Below are 17,916 nucleotides of genomic sequence, written 5' to 3' on the forward strand. Positions count from 1 at the left end.
AAAAATGTGGAAAAGTACTAAATTCACCATATGGAACAACAAAAGAACACAAACATAAAAATAAGTTTAAAAAATAAGAATTTATGAACTATATAAAATATAAGTATATAAAAATATATGTATGTGCACTGTACTTAAATATATATATAATAGTTTATTGTTGTTTAATATTTATTATATATTTCATATAGCCTATTTATAATATAATATATTTTATATATGTATTATAGTGTAATTATACATCCTTATACATACTCACATACACACATTTTTGTATTTTACTTAATATTATTTTCATAATAATAATAATAATAGATAAAAAAAAAAGTGCACAGTATAATACTTTAAAATTAAATATGGCTGGAAGATTAAAAAAACTGAGCTGAGCCAACCAAGAGAGCAAAATGAATGCATCACACAGACACACAAGTGTTATTTTCTCACATTCTGTAACCACTGCTCCTTAGTAATTGTTTTATTTATTTGGGCAAAATATTTTGCCTTTGTACTGGCTATATGGCCAGTTTCTTGTGTACGAAATTGGCCACACTTTCTGCACGTATTTGCATTTACTGTACGATTGTACGACCGTTTGATTGGGGGGTGGCTGTGTCATTTGCAGGTGGGTCAGAGGAAATTGCTCCAGGGTTAATGGTGGAAAATGGGCCTGGGCAGGGCAACAGTAACATCTGAGACACAACAGGGGCAGTGGGTGTGTCAGGAACCAATGGGTGCGGTGCTGTCAGCCTGGGATAAATTGTCCTTAGCTGGCTGAACGTGGCTGAACGCTGAAGGTGTAAGGCTGATGGCTCAAATGAAAATGCTGTGGCAGATGTACAGGTAGCTGAGGGCTGGATCTTTCTAAACTTTGTCTTTGCCTGTCCAGCTGTGTCTGGTGGCTATATTGTGGAGGCACAACAGGCTGTACTCGTGCTGGAGGCAGAGTATCCAATGCCCCTGGACGTGCCTCAGGAAGCTCCAGCCCTTGCAACAGCACTGAGACCTCCTGACCCTTTAAACGTTCATTGTGCCACGTTGTAAGGGTCCTTTGATTTACCTCACCTAGCCGAAGGGTTGTTTCGCTCATCACCGTTCCATTGCTCAGGATTAGCTGCCGAATTCTTCTGTAATCGCGAAGAATTAGATCCCATCTAGACAGAGATTGTGTCCTCTGTTTTTTGGGGCTTCGGTGGATGCTACACAACCTTATGAAAATAATTTCAACAAGGCGACAACAATTAGGCCACAGTGTTGGAGAGCCGCTAGAACCCAAAACACATCTCTTTGTGCTGTCGACATCAGGAGTGAAGACAGCTTTCTTTTTAGGGGACCTAAAACGTCCTGTACGTAGCCTGTCTTGATGACGAACAGCATACATCACCCTGTCTTTGTCAAATTGGTCCAGGTTCTGCCACAAACCCACAATGGTCGCAACTTGTTGGTTGGTAAGTGTGTGGCTCGCCTGTGTGCGCAGCTCCACCAGACACTCCGCCAAAAATATACAGCCTGGAAAAATATAACTGTTGGTTAGATAATTACATGCTGTTAAGTGAGTTTGTGGATTTGCTGCTTAAGGGCGAATGACTAAATGAGAAACAATTGGTCTAGAAAAGGAAATTTTACCATTGCTGAGGGCACTGGTGCAGCTGATGGAGTCTGGACACCGGGTACTGGTGGAGCCTGGAAACAGGGCAGTGGTGCAGCAGAAGGAGTCTGGACACTGGACACTTGTGGAGCCTGGAAACAGGGCAGTGGTGCAGCGGGTGGAACCTGAATGTTGGGCAGCAGTGCAGCGGAAGGAGTCTGGACACTGGGCACTTGTGGAGCCTGGACACAGTGCAGCAGAAGGAGTCTGGACACTGGGCACTTGTGGAGCCTGGAAACAGTGCAGCGGTACCGCAGAAGGAATCTGGACACTGGGCACTTGTGGAGCCTGGAAACAGGGCAGTGGTGCAGCAGGTGGAACCTGAATGTTGGGCAGCAGTGCAGTGGAAGGAGTCTGGACACTGGGCACTTGTGGAACCTGGACACAGGGCAGTGGTGCAGCAAAAGGAATCTGGACACTGGGCACTTGTGGAGCCTGGAAACAGGGCAGTGGTGCAGCAAAAGGAATCTGGACACTGGGCACTTGTGGAGCCTGGAAACAGGGCAGTGGTGCAGCAGGTGGAACCTGAATGTTGGGCAGCAGTGCAGCGGAAGGAGTCTGGACACTGGGCACTTGTGGAGCCTGGACACAGGGCAGTGGTGCAGCAGGTGGGACTGGTGGACCTATAAGAAATGAGTCATCTAATGCCAAAAGATTTGTCACTGTGGCTTCCTCTCCCAACAAATCAATGAAACCCTCATCCTCTTCCCCTTGCTCCTCCACATCTATCTCCTCCAGCAACTGTGAGAGGTCCTATCGGCGGTGAGGCACATGTCCTCCAGGGCCTGACTATTCTGCCTCAACAAATATTGCACTCCAATGAGCTCCCCAGAGGAAATATTTGGAACAGGAAACTTTTTTGAAGGAAATTAATCAGAAAGGTTTATTTAAATGCGGTAAATCTTTTTGTTGTCAGCTTGTGCATGAACAAAAAATATGTAATTCAGAGGGCATTATAAAAAGACAGGGTTACTCTATATTCTAGTATGAATTTTATTTTCTGCCCTGACACCTAGGACACAGAATCCAGTGTACAAACATTTTGGTAGTATAATTTTTCTCTGATCTGTCAAAAATTACATTATTTTTGTCCAGAAACACTTGTAATTTTACCAAAAACATTATGAACTGCATTTATCAAAATACATTTACCTGTGTATACTGCAGGTGGAGTGAAGCTAGGGACCAATTTCCTGCCATACAACTTATTGTAGTTCTCATTGACAGAGTAAACCAGCTCCCCTGTGTAAGTACGCAGGGTTGAACTTCCACCTGCAACAGCAGCTGCAGCCCGGTCCTGATTCCAGCGTAACAAACCTTCCAGGAGGTAAATCTGGAAGTTCAGGCTGTTTGCACTGTTCCCTAGAAAAATAAATAGAAAGCCAAACATTGTTTTGAGAAACTGCAAAAGAGGAAATATTATCTGTTAACTGCAAATATCTAAATAAACAGGAATTAGTGGCAAGATGTGGTATATTCTGTCATGACAAACCTGGAATAAATCTGTTTAGGTGGCAGTGAAATGATTCCAGGGATGTGGAGCCTCTGGCACACCTATACTCTTTTAGAACCATCCCACCCTTGTTTATTGTTTCAGTTTCCGTGTAGAGTGGCACATCTGGAGGATCCTGGATACAGGTGACGTGCCGTCTCTGTACATGCCAGATGTGCTGCATCCTCACACTGTCAAGGAGAGGAACACCAAGGGTGTCATTCCCCTTGCCACCCATGAGCTCTCTGATGAGCATATCAAGGAGGCGGATAGTAGTTTCCTCTCCTTGTGTTCTCCTCCTTCAGTGTTGGGCCAGCTCATCTTTGCTTATATGAAGGTCAAGCTCTGCCGCTGTCATTGCAGGCCAGCCCTGTTGTGTGAGTTGCTCCCTCTTGGGCCTTCTCAGCAGAGTGAGATCCCCTGCATCCCACTCAAAAATACAGGACGACAACCTTGACATAAAAGTAGGGTACAACTGGTGGGCATTAGTGGTGCACCCTACTGCCAGACGTCGCATAAAATGCCAAATGTCTAGGCGAACGATGACATCGGGCCAGCTGCTGAACCGTCTCTTCAGTTTAGTCTCTCCCACTTCCTTGCAACAGTCACAGTCCACATACAGGATAGTGGGAGGATCAACACCAGCTCTCTGGTACGTCTCCATAAGCCCTGCAGCCATGAGATCTAACCCAGCCCCTTCATTCGCAGTCAGGACACTCATCAGCACCTGACCTACCTCATTGCCTACTGAGGTAAGCCACTGTGCTGTGCCTTTCGCAGGCTCACTCAACTTCTTGGTGATCTAAAAGAAACAATAAACATAGCAAATAATACAACATACATCCAAATCAGTAACATTGAAAAATAAAGTGTCAAAATGTTGGTCTAACAATTCATTATAGAAAGGAGTACAGTCATTAAAGCAGCTCCTCTAACCTTCTTAGTTGAATCCATTTTTAAAATTGATCCATATGTGAATGTGATCCTGGCCTTGATGTGATCGAGCCTGTTGAGGATGTCCTGACTGTATACAGTGAGGAGCCATTTGTAGCTGGGTACTGGAGCAAGTGGTGGTGGTTCCTGGAAGTACAGTGGATGCAGGCCAGGCTTATCTAAAAAGGCCACACACTCTGATGTGTACCGAGCCACACGTTTTAACCACTCCTCACTGTGGTTCTCCCTCAGCTGGCCGATGATCCTCACTGGGCCATTCCCCATGCCCCTCTCATGCAACAAGCGAATAACTCGAATGTCACAGGCATACCTTGGAAAAAAGTATTTATTCAAGTATCTTATTATCAGGTATCTAATTATTGTAAGAAGTATTTATCAAAAAAGGAGCATATGAGCAACATGACTGCAAAATATTTACTTGCGTGTGAGGATGATCCTGAATTCAGATCGATGGGCCAGGTCCAACTGCTGCAGCACAGCATGACTCCAGGACAGGTAGCTGGTTCTACATCTGGTACAGATCAGGGTCTCTGTCACCAGGTTGTAGTATCTGTCAATATCTAACACCTGTCGTACTCTCCTGTGCAGAACACCACCACACAGCTGATTAGTACACTGGAGCCGCACCTTCCATAGCCTATATGGCATCCAGAGCAAGAGCCGCTGTGAAAAAAATCTATCAGGTGCTGGAGCTTGGTGGTACAACAGGGCTGGTGGTGGGGGGTGATACCACAACTGCAGGTTTTCACACAGCTCCAGCTTACCCTTTGCACAAACCCTAAAAAGTGCTTCCGACACCCACTTCTGGTCCTGCTGTGGCATTGTCTGTGGCCACAGTAGTGGGAGATCTGCAGGGTCTTCTGGCTGAGATGAGACCTGCTGATATTATCAAAAACATTGGTTTAAATAAAAGTTAAGAGAGCATTAAATGCCAAAGGCATGTTTATATTTTGAATGACATCTTACTGGGCTCCTCACAACAGCAAACTCGGAATTAATCGATGGTGTTGCTGTTTCTTTGGTGTGTTGTGATCTCTGAGCTGGAGGAAGGAAGAAGAAAGAGGAGGACTTGATGACAGGCCGATGAGGTTTTGGGGATAGAGGAGGACGAGGATCAGAGTGATCACGAAGCTGCGGCTGAACTGGAGTGATCTATTGTCTGTGGAGTCAAACGTTATGATTAATCTATTATGGGGATTGCATTTTTTATTAAATAAAATGATGTAGTGTCATGATAAAAGAAGTCATGATGTCTTTCATATTAACCTGAGAGGTTTTCCTCTGGATGCTTAAATTGGGTTTCGCTGCTGCCACATGTGAGCCTCCAAACCTTGACTTTTCAAACTGAAAGGAAAATGTTGATATGTTTCAATGTCTGCAGTGATACCTGCAATCGTAAGGTCTGCTCACCATTGACAATGTCAGCTTGGGTTTCTTTGCAGGATGTGACACATCACTGATGGAGGGTGTGCTTTGGGCAGGGGGGCTCTGTGATGCATCCACTGTGACTGGTGGATGAACCTGTGATACATGCATTAAGATATACCACACACATAATATTATACAGTCCTCCTAATGCCTAATTTTAGATATAAAGACACATTGATATTGCAAACACATCTATCTAGTTATGCAACTTGAACTAGGCTAATTGAAGTTACCTTGTGAAATCCACAAATACACTTCTGAGCTTCCTTCAGAAGGGTGGTCTGCCCCCTCATTTGCAGAGGGCATTTTTCTATCTGTGAACATAAAGTGTAGCTATGACACTGTAGTCCATGTTATCTCAAAACAGTCATCTTAATTATATCAATATTACATTGTATTTATATTGTAAATACTTACTTATCCATACACATAAATAAAAATAGCACAATGTATTATCATATGAGTTTATTAGTTCACCCATGAATCTAGCTACATAATTTACCTTCTGATACAACTCATGCCATCTTTTTTGTCGGGGAGAAGATCTATTCCCCTCCCTCGATGGCCAAACTCCTGTTCGAGCAAAACTCTCCAGACGTGCAAGCCAGTCAGCATATGGTAACCAAAATAATACATACTGTATATCATCACCTAATGTTGTGATAGATCTTTTTATCAACTTAAGTTTTTGTAAACATTAGCCTACATGTTTTGAACTTCTATTTGCTATTTATGGCCTGTATGCCTCATTGACCTGGGCTCATATAACTTGTTTTGGAGTAAAAAGCATAATGTATGGATTATTTTGACTATAACAAATACTCAGATTAAACATTGTGTTATTTCAGCTGTGTCCATCTGATGGGCATGTGCCTGAATTTATTTTTATACATTTATTATATTCTCATCCATTCACTTCTAATGACTGGTCATTTTTGACCACAGGTTAAACAAAACACCCAAAAGTTAAACATTATCCAAATTTATTTAGTGTGTTCAGATAATCAATTAAGTACAATGAGATTTATTGTACATTGATTTATCCATGTCCCATGAAGTAACATACACTATCAGATATGCTATCTTACTATACTATCTTGTATAATTGCAAGTAACGTTAATCCTGTCAGAAAAAATTAATTAATTAACGTTACTGACAAAAATAAGTTAGGTATAAGTTAGGTAACGTTAAAAAAAACTTTGATAAGATCAAAAAATAAAGTTTGCTTGCTGACTGAAGTTACACAAAGTCAGACAACACCGGATAAAACTATTTACATTACAAATAGAGCTGCGGCAATTAACTTATACCCTATTATTTACACAATGACAGTTAACGTTAATTTACCTGATCAGTTGAGGCAATCGTAAGGTAATTTTACGGAGCCAATCTTGCTATTCCTAAAATACAGAAATGTAAGCCATTTCATTAACAATAAATACAATAACTATAAATGACAATAACATACCTGAGCAGCTTGCGGAATATAAATAACAGCGGAGATCGTGCAGAGATTCTAACTTCCCATACCGGGAGTCGAACCCGGGCCGCCTGGGTGAAAACCAGGAATCCTGACCGCTAGACCATATGGGATCCTCCTCCCACCTGGAGCAGGCCCTTTGGCTTTTAGTGTGTGACCGCCCCCTTTAAGAACATGGGAATGATCCGAAGGGATTGTTTACTGAATTCAATTTCATCAGGCTCACCGGAGGGAGCTCTCCTTTGCCTCGCCCAGGGGGTTCAGTTTCCTCCCATTCCTGCGATGGCATAACAGACACTATAAACTGGTCGTAAAACAAGGTCCTTGTGACAGTACTCATGCAATGCATTTGAAAAGACGCATGGTATTGTATGGTAACCGTTATCCCACTGGGAAAGCAGCCTATTGTTGGACTGTCCATTTTTTATATTAATCAACCAATCCAATAATAATAATAACAAAAACTATGGGCTAATAAAACGAAATAATAAAAACAGTCCTCTGCTCTACCAGCTGAGCTATCGAAGGAACACTGGTCGGGGACAGAACCTCAACCCATCAGGTTGCTGAAGCTCCGCCGCTGGCTAAAAGTGACAGACGTGCTGGCTGTCTCGATAAGTGAAGCAAAGACAACCCTAACTTCCCATACCGGGAGTCGAACCCGGGCCGCCTGGGTGAAAACCAGGAATCCTGACCGCTAGACCATATGGGATCTTCCTCCCACCTGGAGCAGGCCCTTTGACTTTTAGTGTGTGACAGCCCCCTTTAAGAATATGGGAATGATCCGAAGGGATTGTTTACTGAATTCAATTTCATCAGGCTCACCGGAGGGAGCTCTCCTTTGCCTCGCCCAGGGGGTTCAGTTTCCTCCCATTCCTGCGATGGCATAACAGACACTATAAACTGGTCGTAAAGCAAGGTCCTTGTGACAGTACTCATGCAATGCATTTGAAAAGACGCATGGTATTGTATGGTAACCGTTATCCCACTGGCAAAGCAGCCTATTGTTGGACTGTCCATTTTTTATATTAATCAACCAATCCAATAATAATAATAACAAAAACTATGGGCTAATAAAACGAAATAATAAAAAGAGTCCTCTGCTCTACCAGCTGAGCTATCGAAGGAACACTGGTCGGGGACAGAACCTCAACCCATCAGGTTGCTGAAGCTCCGCCGCTGGCTAAAAGTGACAGACGTGCTGGCTGTCTCGATAAGTGAAGCAAAGACAACCCTAACTTCCCATACCGGGAGTCGAACCCGGGCCGCCTGGGTGAAAACCAGGAATCCTGACCGCTAGACCATATGGGATCTTCCTCCCACCTGGAGCAGGCCCTTTGACTTTTAGTGTGTGACAGCCCCCTTTAAGAACATGGGAATGATCCGAAGGGATTGTTTACTGAATTCAATTTCATCAGGCTCACCGGAGGGAGCTCTCCTTTGCCTCGCCCAGGGGGTTCAGTTTCCTCCCATTCCTGCGATGGCATAACAGACACTATAAACTGGTCGTAAAGCAAGGTCCTTGTGACAGTACTCATGCAATGCATTTGAAAAGACGCATGGTATTGTATGGTAACCGTTATCCCACTGGCAAAGCAGCCTATTGTTGGACTGTCCATTTTTTATATTAATCAACCAATCCAATAATAATAATAACAAAAACTATGGGCTAATAAAACGAAATAATTAAAACGGCTATTGGCTGACAGCGAAGCAAAAGAGGCAGAGCGAGCCAGCCAGGAGTCGAACCTAGAATCTTCTGATCCGTAGTCAGACGCGTTATCCATTGCGCCACTGGCCCACCAACCAGGGGTCCGGGAGCTTACATGGGACCTGTCGGTGTTCGACTGGGCAGAGGCCTGTCATGACATCTACTTTTTCTCATGCCATTAACAGGCCTGGAGCCAACGTCAGGAAGGGGTCCGATGAGGGGCCTGCTTTAAAAACCTTGGAGATGGAGGCCTCACATGTTGGGGATCTCGGTTGCTTTGTTTTCATGGCAAGTTGTGGTGTTGTTAGGATATTCCTACAGAGCCTGTGACAGTTTCTCAGCGGAAGAACTGGGATCCAGGGTCAGAGACGTCTCCTCTCCTGGAGGAAAATACAAGCCTTAGTGGTCTTGCTGGAAAATCTGGTAGAGGCCCACAGCTGGGCTTGAAGGGAAATAGTCAACAGACCTTCCCTGGTGGTCTAGTGGTTAGGATTCGGCGCTCTCACCGCCGCGGCCCGGGTTCGATTCCCGGTCAGGGAATGAGCTTTTGCCCTCCAGCGGCGGTCGTGATTGCAAAATTCCGCAGTAATATCTCGACGCCCTCGTCGAGAAGCACGGCCAAGGAATTGTTTGCGTGTGAAAAAGACCTCCTTCGAGCCGGAGTCGAACCAGCGACCTAAGGATTGCCAACTTGCCACCTACAGTCCTCCGCTCTACCAGCTGAGCTATCGAAGGAACACTGGTCGAGGACAGAACATCAACCCATCAGCTTGCTGAAGCTCTGCCGCTGGCTAAAAGTGACAGACGTGCTGGCTGTCTCGATAAGTGAAGCAAAGACAACCCTAACTTCCCATACCGGGAGTCGAACCCGGGCCGCCTGGGTGAAAACCAGGAATCCTGACCGCTAGACCATATGGGATCCTCCTCCCACCTGGAGCAGGCCCTTTGGCTTTTAGTGTGTGACTGCCCCCTTTAAGAACATGGGAATGATCCGAAGGGATTGTTTACTGAATTCAATTTCATCAGGCTCACCGGAGGGAGCTCTCCTTTGCCTCGCCCAGGGGTTCAGTTTCCTCCCATTCCTGCGATGGCATAACAGACACTATAAACTGGTCGTAAAGCAAGGTCCTTGTGACAGTACTCATGCAATGCATTTGAAAAGACGCATGGTATTGTATGGTAACCGTTATCCCACTGGCAAAGCAGCCTATTGTTGGACTGTCCATTTTTTATATTAATCAACCAATCCAATAATAATAATAACAAAAACTATGGGCTAATAAAACGAAATAATAAAAAGAGTCCTCTGCTCTACCAGCTGAGCTATCGAAGGAACACTGGTCGGGGACAGAACCTCAACCCATCAGGTTGCTGAAGCTCCGCCGCTGGCTAAAAGTGACAGACGTGCTGGCTGTCTCGATAAGTGAAGCAAAGACAACCCTAACTTCCCATACCGGGAGTCGAACCCGGGCCGCCTGGGTGAAAACCAGGAATCCTGACCGCTAGACCATATGGGATCTTCCTCCCACCTGGAGCAGGCCCTTTGACTTTTAGTGTGTGACAGCCCCCTTTAAGAACATGGGAATGATCCGAAGGGATTGTTTACTGAATTCAATTTCATCAGGCTCACCGGAGGGAGCTCTCCTTTGCCTCGCCCAGGGGGTTCAGTTTCCTCCCATTCCTGCGATGGCATAACAGACACTATAAACTGGTCGTAAAACAAGGTCCTTGTGACAGTACTCATGCAATGCATTTGAAAAGACGCATGGTATTGTATGGTAACCGTTATCCCACTGGGAAAGCAGCCTATTGTTGGACTGTCCATTTTTTATATTAATCAACCAATCCAATAATAATAATAACAAAAACTATGGGCTAATAAAACGAAATAATAAAAACAGTCGTCTGCTCTACCAGCTGAGCTATCGAAGGAACACTGGTCGGGGACAGAACCTCAACCCATCAGGTTGCTGAAGCTCCGCCGCTGGCTAAAAGTGACAGACGTGCTGGCTGTCTCGATAAGTGAAGCAAAGACAACCCTAACTTCCCATACCGGGAGTCGAACCCGGGCCGCCTGGGTGAAAACCAGGAATCCTGACCGCTAGACCATATGGGATCTTCCTCCCACCTGGAGCAGGCCCTTTGACTTTTAGTGTGTGACAGCCCCCTTTAAGAATATGGGAATGATCCGAAGGGATTGTTTACTGAATTCAATTTCATCAGGCTCACCGGAGGGAGCTCTCCTTTGCCTCGCCCAGGGGGTTCAGTTTCCTCCCATTCCTGCGATGGCATAACAGACACTATAAACTGGTCGTAAAGCAAGGTCCTTGTGACAGTACTCATGCAATGCATTTGAAAAGACGCATGGTATTGTATGGTAACCGTTATCCCACTGGCAAAGCAGCCTATTGTTGGACTGTCCATTTTTTATATTAATCAACCAATCCAATAATAATAATAACAAAAACTATGGGCTAATAAAACGAAATAATTAAAACGGCTATTGGCTGACAGCGAAGCAAAAGAGGCAGAGCGAGCCAGCCAGGAGTCGAACCTAGAATCTTCTGATCCGTAGTCAGACGCGTTATCCATTGCGCCACTGGCCCACCAACCAGGGGTCCGGGAGCTTACATGGGACCTGTCGGTGTTCGACTGGGCAGAGGCCTGTCATGACATCTACTTTTTCTCATGCCATTAACAGGCCTGGAGCCAACTTCAGGAAGGGGTCCGATGAGGGGCCTGCTTTAAAAACCTTGGAGATGGAGGCCTCACATGTTGGGGATCTCGGTTGCTTTGTTTTCATGGCAAGTTGTGGTGTTGTTAGGATATTCCTACAGAGCCTGTGACAGTTTCTCAGCGGAAGAACTGGGATCCAGGGTCAGAGACGTCTCCTCTCCTGGAGGAAAATACAAGCCTTAGTGGTCTTGCTGGAAAATCTGGTAGAGGCCCACAGCCGGGCTTGAGGGGAAATAGTCAACAGACCTTCCCTGGTGGTCTAGTGGTTAGGATTCGGCGCTCTCACCGCCGCGGCCCGGGTTCGATTCCCGGTCAGGGAATGAGCTTTTGCCCTCCAGCGGCGGTCGTGATTGCAAAATTCCGCAGTAATATCTCCACGGCCTCGTCGAGAAGCACGGCCAAGGAATTGTTTGCGTGTGAAAAAGACCTCCTTCGAGCCGGAGTCGAACCAGCGACCTAAGGATTGCCAACTTGCCACCTACAGTCCTCCGCTCTACCAGCTGAGCTATCGAAGGAACACTGGTCGAGGACAGAACATCAACCCATCAGCTTGCTGAAGCTCTGCCGCTGGCTAAAAGTGACAGACGTGCTGGCTGTCTCGATAAGTGAAGCAAAGACAACCCTAACTTCCCATACCGGGAGTCGAACCCGGGCCACCTGGGTGAAAACCAGGAATCCTGACCGCTAGACCATATGGGATCCTCCTCCCACCTGGAGCAGGCCCTTTGGCTTTTAGTGTGTGACCGCCCCCTTTAAGAACATGGGAATGATCCGAAGGGATTGTTTACTGAATTCAATTTCATCAGGCTCACCGGAGGGAGCTCTCCTTTGCCTCGCCCAGGGGGTTCAGTTTCCTCCCATTCCTGCGATGGCATAACAGACACTATAAACTGGTCGTAAAGCAAGGTCCTTGTGACAGTACTCATGCAATGCATTTGAAAAGACGCATGGTATTGTATGGTAACCGTTATCCCACTGGCAAAGCAGCCTATTGTTGGACTGTCCATTTTTTATATTAATCAACCAATCCAATAATAATAATAACAAAAACTATGGGCTAATAAAACGAAATAATAAAAAGAGTCCTCTGCTCTACCAGCTGAGCTATCGAAGGAACACTGGTCGGGGACAGAACCTCAACCCATCAGGTTGCTGAAGCTCCGCCGCTGGCTAAAAGTGACAGACGTGCTGGCTGTCTCGATAAGTGAAGCAAAGACAACCCTAACTTCCCATGCCGGGAGTCGAACCCGGGCCGCCTGGGTGAAAACCAGGAATCCTGACCGCTAGACCATATGGGATCTTCCTCCCACCTGGAGCAGGCCCTTTGACTTTTAGTGTGTGACAGCCCCCTTTAAGAACATGGGAATGATCCGAAGGGATTGTTTACTGAATTCAATTTCATCAGGCTCACCGGAGGGAGCTCTCCTTTGCCTCGCCCAGGGGGTTCAGTTTCCTCCCATTCCTGCGATGGCATAACAGACACTATAAACTGGTCGTAAAGCAAGGTCCTTGTGACAGTACTCATGCAATGCATTTGAAAAGACGCATGGTATTGTATGGTAACCGTTATCCCACTGGCAAAGCAGCCTATTGTTGGACTGTCCATTTTTTATATTAATCAACCAATCCAATAATAATAATAACAAAAACTATGGGCTAATAAAACGAAATAATTAAAACGGCTATTGGCTGACAGCGAAGCAAAAGAGGCAGAGCGAGCCAGCCAGGAGTCGAACCTAGAATCTTCTGATCCGTAGTCAGACGCGTTATCCATTGCGCCACTGGCCCACCAACCAGGGGTCCGGGAGCTTACATGGGACCTGTCGGTGTTCGACTGGGCAGAGGCCTGTCATGACATCTACTTTTTCTCATGCCATTAACAGGCCTGGAGCCAACGTCAGGAAGGGGTCCGATGAGGGGCCTGCTTTAAAAACCTTGGAGATGGAGGCCTCACATGTTGGGGATCTCGGTTGCTTTGTTTTCATGGCAAGTTGTGGTGTTGTTAGGATATTCCTACAGAGCCTGTGACAGTTTCTCAGCGGAAGAACTGGGATCCAGGGTCAGAGACGTCTCCTCTCCTGGAGGAAAATACAAGCCTTAGTGGTCTTGCTGGAAAATCTGGTAGAGGCCCACAGCCGGGCTTGAGGGGAAATAGTCAACAGACCTTCCCTGGTGGTCTAGTGGTTAGGATTCGGCGCTCTCACCGCCGCGGCCCGGGTTCGATTCCCGGTCAGGGAATGAGCTTTTGCCCTCCAGCGGCGGTCGTGATTGCAAAATTCCGCAGTAATATCTCCACGGCCTCGTCGAGAAGCACGGCCAAGGAATTGTTTGCGTGTGAAAAAGACCTCCTTCGAGCCGGAGTCGAACCAGCGACCTAAGGATTGCCAACTTGCCACCTACAGTCCTCCGCTCTACCAGCTGAGCTATCGAAGGAACACTGGTCGAGGACAGAACATCAACCCATCAGCTTGCTGAAGCTCTGCCGCTGGCTAAAAGTGACAGACGTGCTGGCTGTCTCGATAAGTGAAGCAAAGACAACCCTAACTTCCCATACCGGGAGTCGAACCCGGGCCGCCTGGGTGAAAACCAGGAATCCTGACCGCTAGACCATATGGGATCCTCCTCTCACCTGGAGCAGGCCCTTTGGCTTTTAGTGTGTGACCGCCCCCTTTAAGAACATGGGAATGATCCGAAGGGATTGTTTACTGAATTCAATTTCATCAGGCTCACCGGAGGGAGCTCTCCTTTGCCTCGCCCAGGGGGTTCAGTTTCCTCCCATTCCTGCGATGGCATAACAGACACTATAAACTGGTCGTAAAGCAAGGTCCTTGTGACAGTACTCATGCAATGCATTTGAAAAGACGCATGGTATTGTATGGTAACCGTTATCCCACTGGCAAAGCAGCCTATTGTTGGACTGTCCATTTTTTATATTAATCAACCAATCCAATAATAATAATAACAAAAACTATGGGCTAATAAAACGAAATAATAAAAAGAGTCCTCTGCTCTACCAGCTGAGCTATCGAAGGAACACTGGTCGGGGACAGAACCTCAACCCATCAGGTTGCTGAAGCTCCGCCGCTGGCTAAAAGTGACAGACGTGCTGGCTGTCTCGATAAGTGAAGCAAAGACAACCCTAACTTCCCATACCGGGAGTCGAACCCGGGCCGCCTGGGTGAAAACCAGGAATCCTGACCGCTAGACCATATGGGATCTTCCTCCCACCTGGAGCAGGCCCTTTGACTTTTAGTGTGTGACAGCCCCCTTTAAGAACATGGGAATGATCCGAAGGGATTGTTTACTGAATTCAATTTCATCAGGCTCACCGGAGGGAGCTCTCCTTTGCCTCGCCCAGGGGGTTCAGTTTCCTCCCATTCCTGCGATGGCATAACAGACACTATAAACTGGTCGTAAAGCAAGGTCCTTGTGACAGTACTCATGCAATGCATTTGAAAAGACGCATGGTATTGTATGGTAACCGTTATCCCACTGGCAAAGCAGCCTATTGTTGGACTGTCCATTTTTTATATTAATCAACCAATCCAATAATAATAATAACAAAAACTATGGGCTAATAAAACGAAATAATTAAAACGGCTATTGGCTGACAGCGAAGCAAAAGAGGCAGAGCGAGCCAGCCAGGAGTCGAACCTAGAATCTTCTGATCCGTAGTCAGACGCGTTATCCATTGCGCCACTGGCCCACCAACCAGGGGTCCGGGAGCTTACATGGGACCTGTCGGTGTTCGACTGGGCAGAGGCCTGTCATGACATCTACTTTTTCTCATGCCATTAACAGGCCTGGAGCCAACGTCAGGAAGGGGTCCGATGAGGGGCCTGCTTTAAAAACCTTGGAGATGGAGGCCTCACATGTTGGGGATCTCGGTTGCTTTGTTTTCATGGCAAGTTGTGGTGTTGTTAGGATATTCCTACAGAGCCTGTGACAGTTTCTCAGCGGAAGAACTGGGATCCAGGGTCAGAGACGTCTCCTCTCCTGGAGGAAAATACAAGCCTTAGTGGTCTTGCTTGAAAATCTGGTAGAGGCCCACAGCCGGGCTTGAGGGGAAATAGTCAACAGACCTTCCCTGGTGGTCTAGTGGTTAGGATTCGGCGCTCTCACCGCCGCGGCCCGGGTTCGATTCCCGGTCAGGGAATGAGCTTTTGCCCTCCAGCGGCGGTCGTGATTGCAAAATTCCGCAGTAATATCTCCACGGCCTCGTCGAGAAGCACGGCCAAGGAATTGTTTGCGTGTGAAAAAGACCTCCTTCGAGCCGGAGTCGAACCAGCGACCTAAGGATTGCCAACTTGCCACCTACAGTCCTCCGCTCTACCAGCTGAGCTATCGAAGGAACACTGGTCGAGGACAGAACATCAACCCATCAGCTTGCTGAAGCTCTGCCGCTGGCTAAAAGTGACAGACGTGCTGGCTGTCTCGATAAGTGAAGCAAAGACAACCCTAACTTCCCATACCGGGAGTCGAACCCGGGCCGCCTGGGTGAAAACCAGGAATCCTGACCGCTAGACCATATGGGATCCTCCTCCCACCTGGAGCAGGCCCTTTGGCTTTTAGTGTGTGACCGCCCCCTTTAAGAACATGGGAATGATCCGAAGGGATTGTTTACTGAATTCAATTTCATCAGGCTCACCGGAGGGAGCTCTCCTTTGCCTCGCCCAGGGGGTTCAGTTTCCTCCCATTCCTGCGATGGCATAACAGACACTATAAACTGGTCGTAAAGCAAGGTCCTTGTGACAGTACTCATGCAATGCATTTGAAAAGACGCATGGTATTGTATGGTAACCGTTATCCCACTGGCAAAGCAGCCTATTGTTGGACTGTCCATTTTTTATATTAATCAACCAATCCAATAATAATAATAACAAAAACTATGGGCTAATAAAACGAAATAATTAAAACGGCTATTGGCTGACAGCGAAGCAAAAGAGGCAGAGCGAGCCAGCCAGGAGTCGAACCTAGAATCTTCTGATCCGTAGTCAGACGCGTTATCCATTGCGCCACTGGCCCACCAACCAGGGGTCCGGGAGCTTACATGGGACCTGTCGGTGTTCGACTGGGCAGAGGCCTGTCATGACATCTACTTTTTCTCATGCCATTAACAGGCCTGGAGCCAACGTCAGGAAGGGGTCCGATGAGGGGCCTGCTTTAAAAACCTTGGAGATGGAGGCCTCACATGTTGGGGATCTCGGTTGCTTTGTTTTCATGGCAAGTTGTGGTGTTGTTAGGATATTCCTACAGAGCCTGTGACAGTTTCTCAGCGGAAGAACTGGGATCCAGGGTCAGAGACGTCTCCTCTCCTGGAGGAAAATACAAGCCTTAGTGGTCTTGCTGGAAAATCTGGTAGAGGCCCACAGCCGGGCTTGAGGGGAAATAGTCAACAGACCTTCCCTGGTGGTCTAGTGGTTGGGATTCGGCGCTCTCACCGCCGCGGCCCGGGTTCGATTCCCGGTCAGGGAATGAGCTTTTGCCCTCCAGCGGCGGTCGTGATTGCAAAATTCCGCAGTAATATCTCGACGCCCTCGTCGAGAAGCACGGCCAAGGAATTGTTTGCGTGTGAAAAAGACCTCCTTCGAGCCGGAGTCGAACCAGCGACCTAAGGATTGCCAACTTGCCACCTACAGTCCTCCGCTCTACCAGCTGAGCTATCGAAGGAACACTGGTCGAGGACAGAACATCAACCCATCAGCTTGCTGAAGCTCTGCCGCTGGCTAAAAGTGACAGACGTGCTGGCTGTCTCGATAAGTGAAGCAAAGACAACCCTAACTTCCCATACCGGGAGTCGAACCCGGGCCGCCTGGGTGAAAACCAGGAATCCTGACCGCTAGACCATATGGGATCCTCCTCCCACCTGGAGCAGGCCCTTTGGCTTTTAGTGTGTGACCGCCCCCTTTAAGAACATGGGAATGATCCGAAGGGATTGTTTACTGAATTCAATTTCATCAGGCTCACCGGAGGGAGCTCTCCTTTGCCTCGCCCAGGGGGTTCAGTTTCCTCCCATTCCTGCGATGGCATAACAGACACTATAAACTGGTCGTAAAGCAAGGTCCTTGTGACAGTACTCATGCAATGCATTTGAAAAGACGCATGGTATTGTATGGTAACCGTTATCCCACTGGCAAAGCAGCCTATTGTTGGACTGTCCATTTTTTATATTAATCAACCAATCCAATAATAATAATAACAAAAACTATGGGCTAATAAAACGAAATAATAAAAAGAGTCCTCTGCTCTACCAGCTGAGCTATCGAAGGAACACTGGTCGGGGACAGAACCTCAACCCATCAGGTTGCTGAAGCTCCGCCGCTGGCTAAAAGTGACAGACGTGCTGGCTGTCTCGATAAGTGAAGCAAAGACAACCCTAACTTCCCATACCGGGAGTCGAACCCGGGCCGCCTGGGTGAAAACCAGGAATCCTGACCGCTAGACCATATGGGATCCTCCTCCCACCTGG

General features: G+C 47.0%; 2 protein-coding genes across 2 annotated transcripts; both read right to left on the reverse strand.

The window, feature by feature from the left end:
* Nucleotides 1-22: 22 nt before the first annotated feature.
* LOC311281596 (uncharacterized protein) lies at nt 23-3,393 on the reverse strand (the record flags this gene model as incomplete). The annotated part of the gene is made up of 4 exons (XM_084394645.1): nt 23-1,506; nt 1,624-2,259; nt 2,798-3,007; nt 3,138-3,393. 4 exons carry the CDS (start codon nt 3,391-3,393, stop codon nt 764-766), a joined length of 1,845 nt encoding a protein of 614 aa, XP_084250771.1. The 3' UTR covers nt 23-763.
* A 45-nt stretch (nt 3,394-3,438) lies between these two features.
* Nucleotides 3,439-7,099, reverse strand: LOC311281597 (uncharacterized protein; the record flags this gene model as incomplete). Its single annotated transcript, XM_084394646.1, has 9 exons — nt 6,989-7,099; nt 6,022-6,920; nt 5,753-5,833; nt 5,502-5,612; nt 5,358-5,435; nt 5,058-5,250; nt 4,510-4,970; nt 4,074-4,401; nt 3,439-3,939 (listed from the first exon to the last, which is right to left on the reverse strand). The coding sequence occupies exons 7-9, from the start codon at nt 4,911-4,913 to the stop codon at nt 3,439-3,441; spliced, it is 1,233 nt and encodes a 410-aa protein (XP_084250772.1). The 5' UTR covers nt 4,914-4,970; nt 5,058-5,250; nt 5,358-5,435; nt 5,502-5,612; nt 5,753-5,833; nt 6,022-6,920; nt 6,989-7,099.
* Between the last annotated feature and the right edge of the window lie 10,817 nt (nt 7,100-17,916).

This window comes from Rutilus rutilus, assembly GCF_951802725.1.
Source record: "Rutilus rutilus genome assembly, chromosome: 22".
In the NCBI taxonomy this organism is placed as follows: domain Eukaryota; kingdom Metazoa; phylum Chordata; class Actinopteri; order Cypriniformes; family Leuciscidae; genus Rutilus; species Rutilus rutilus.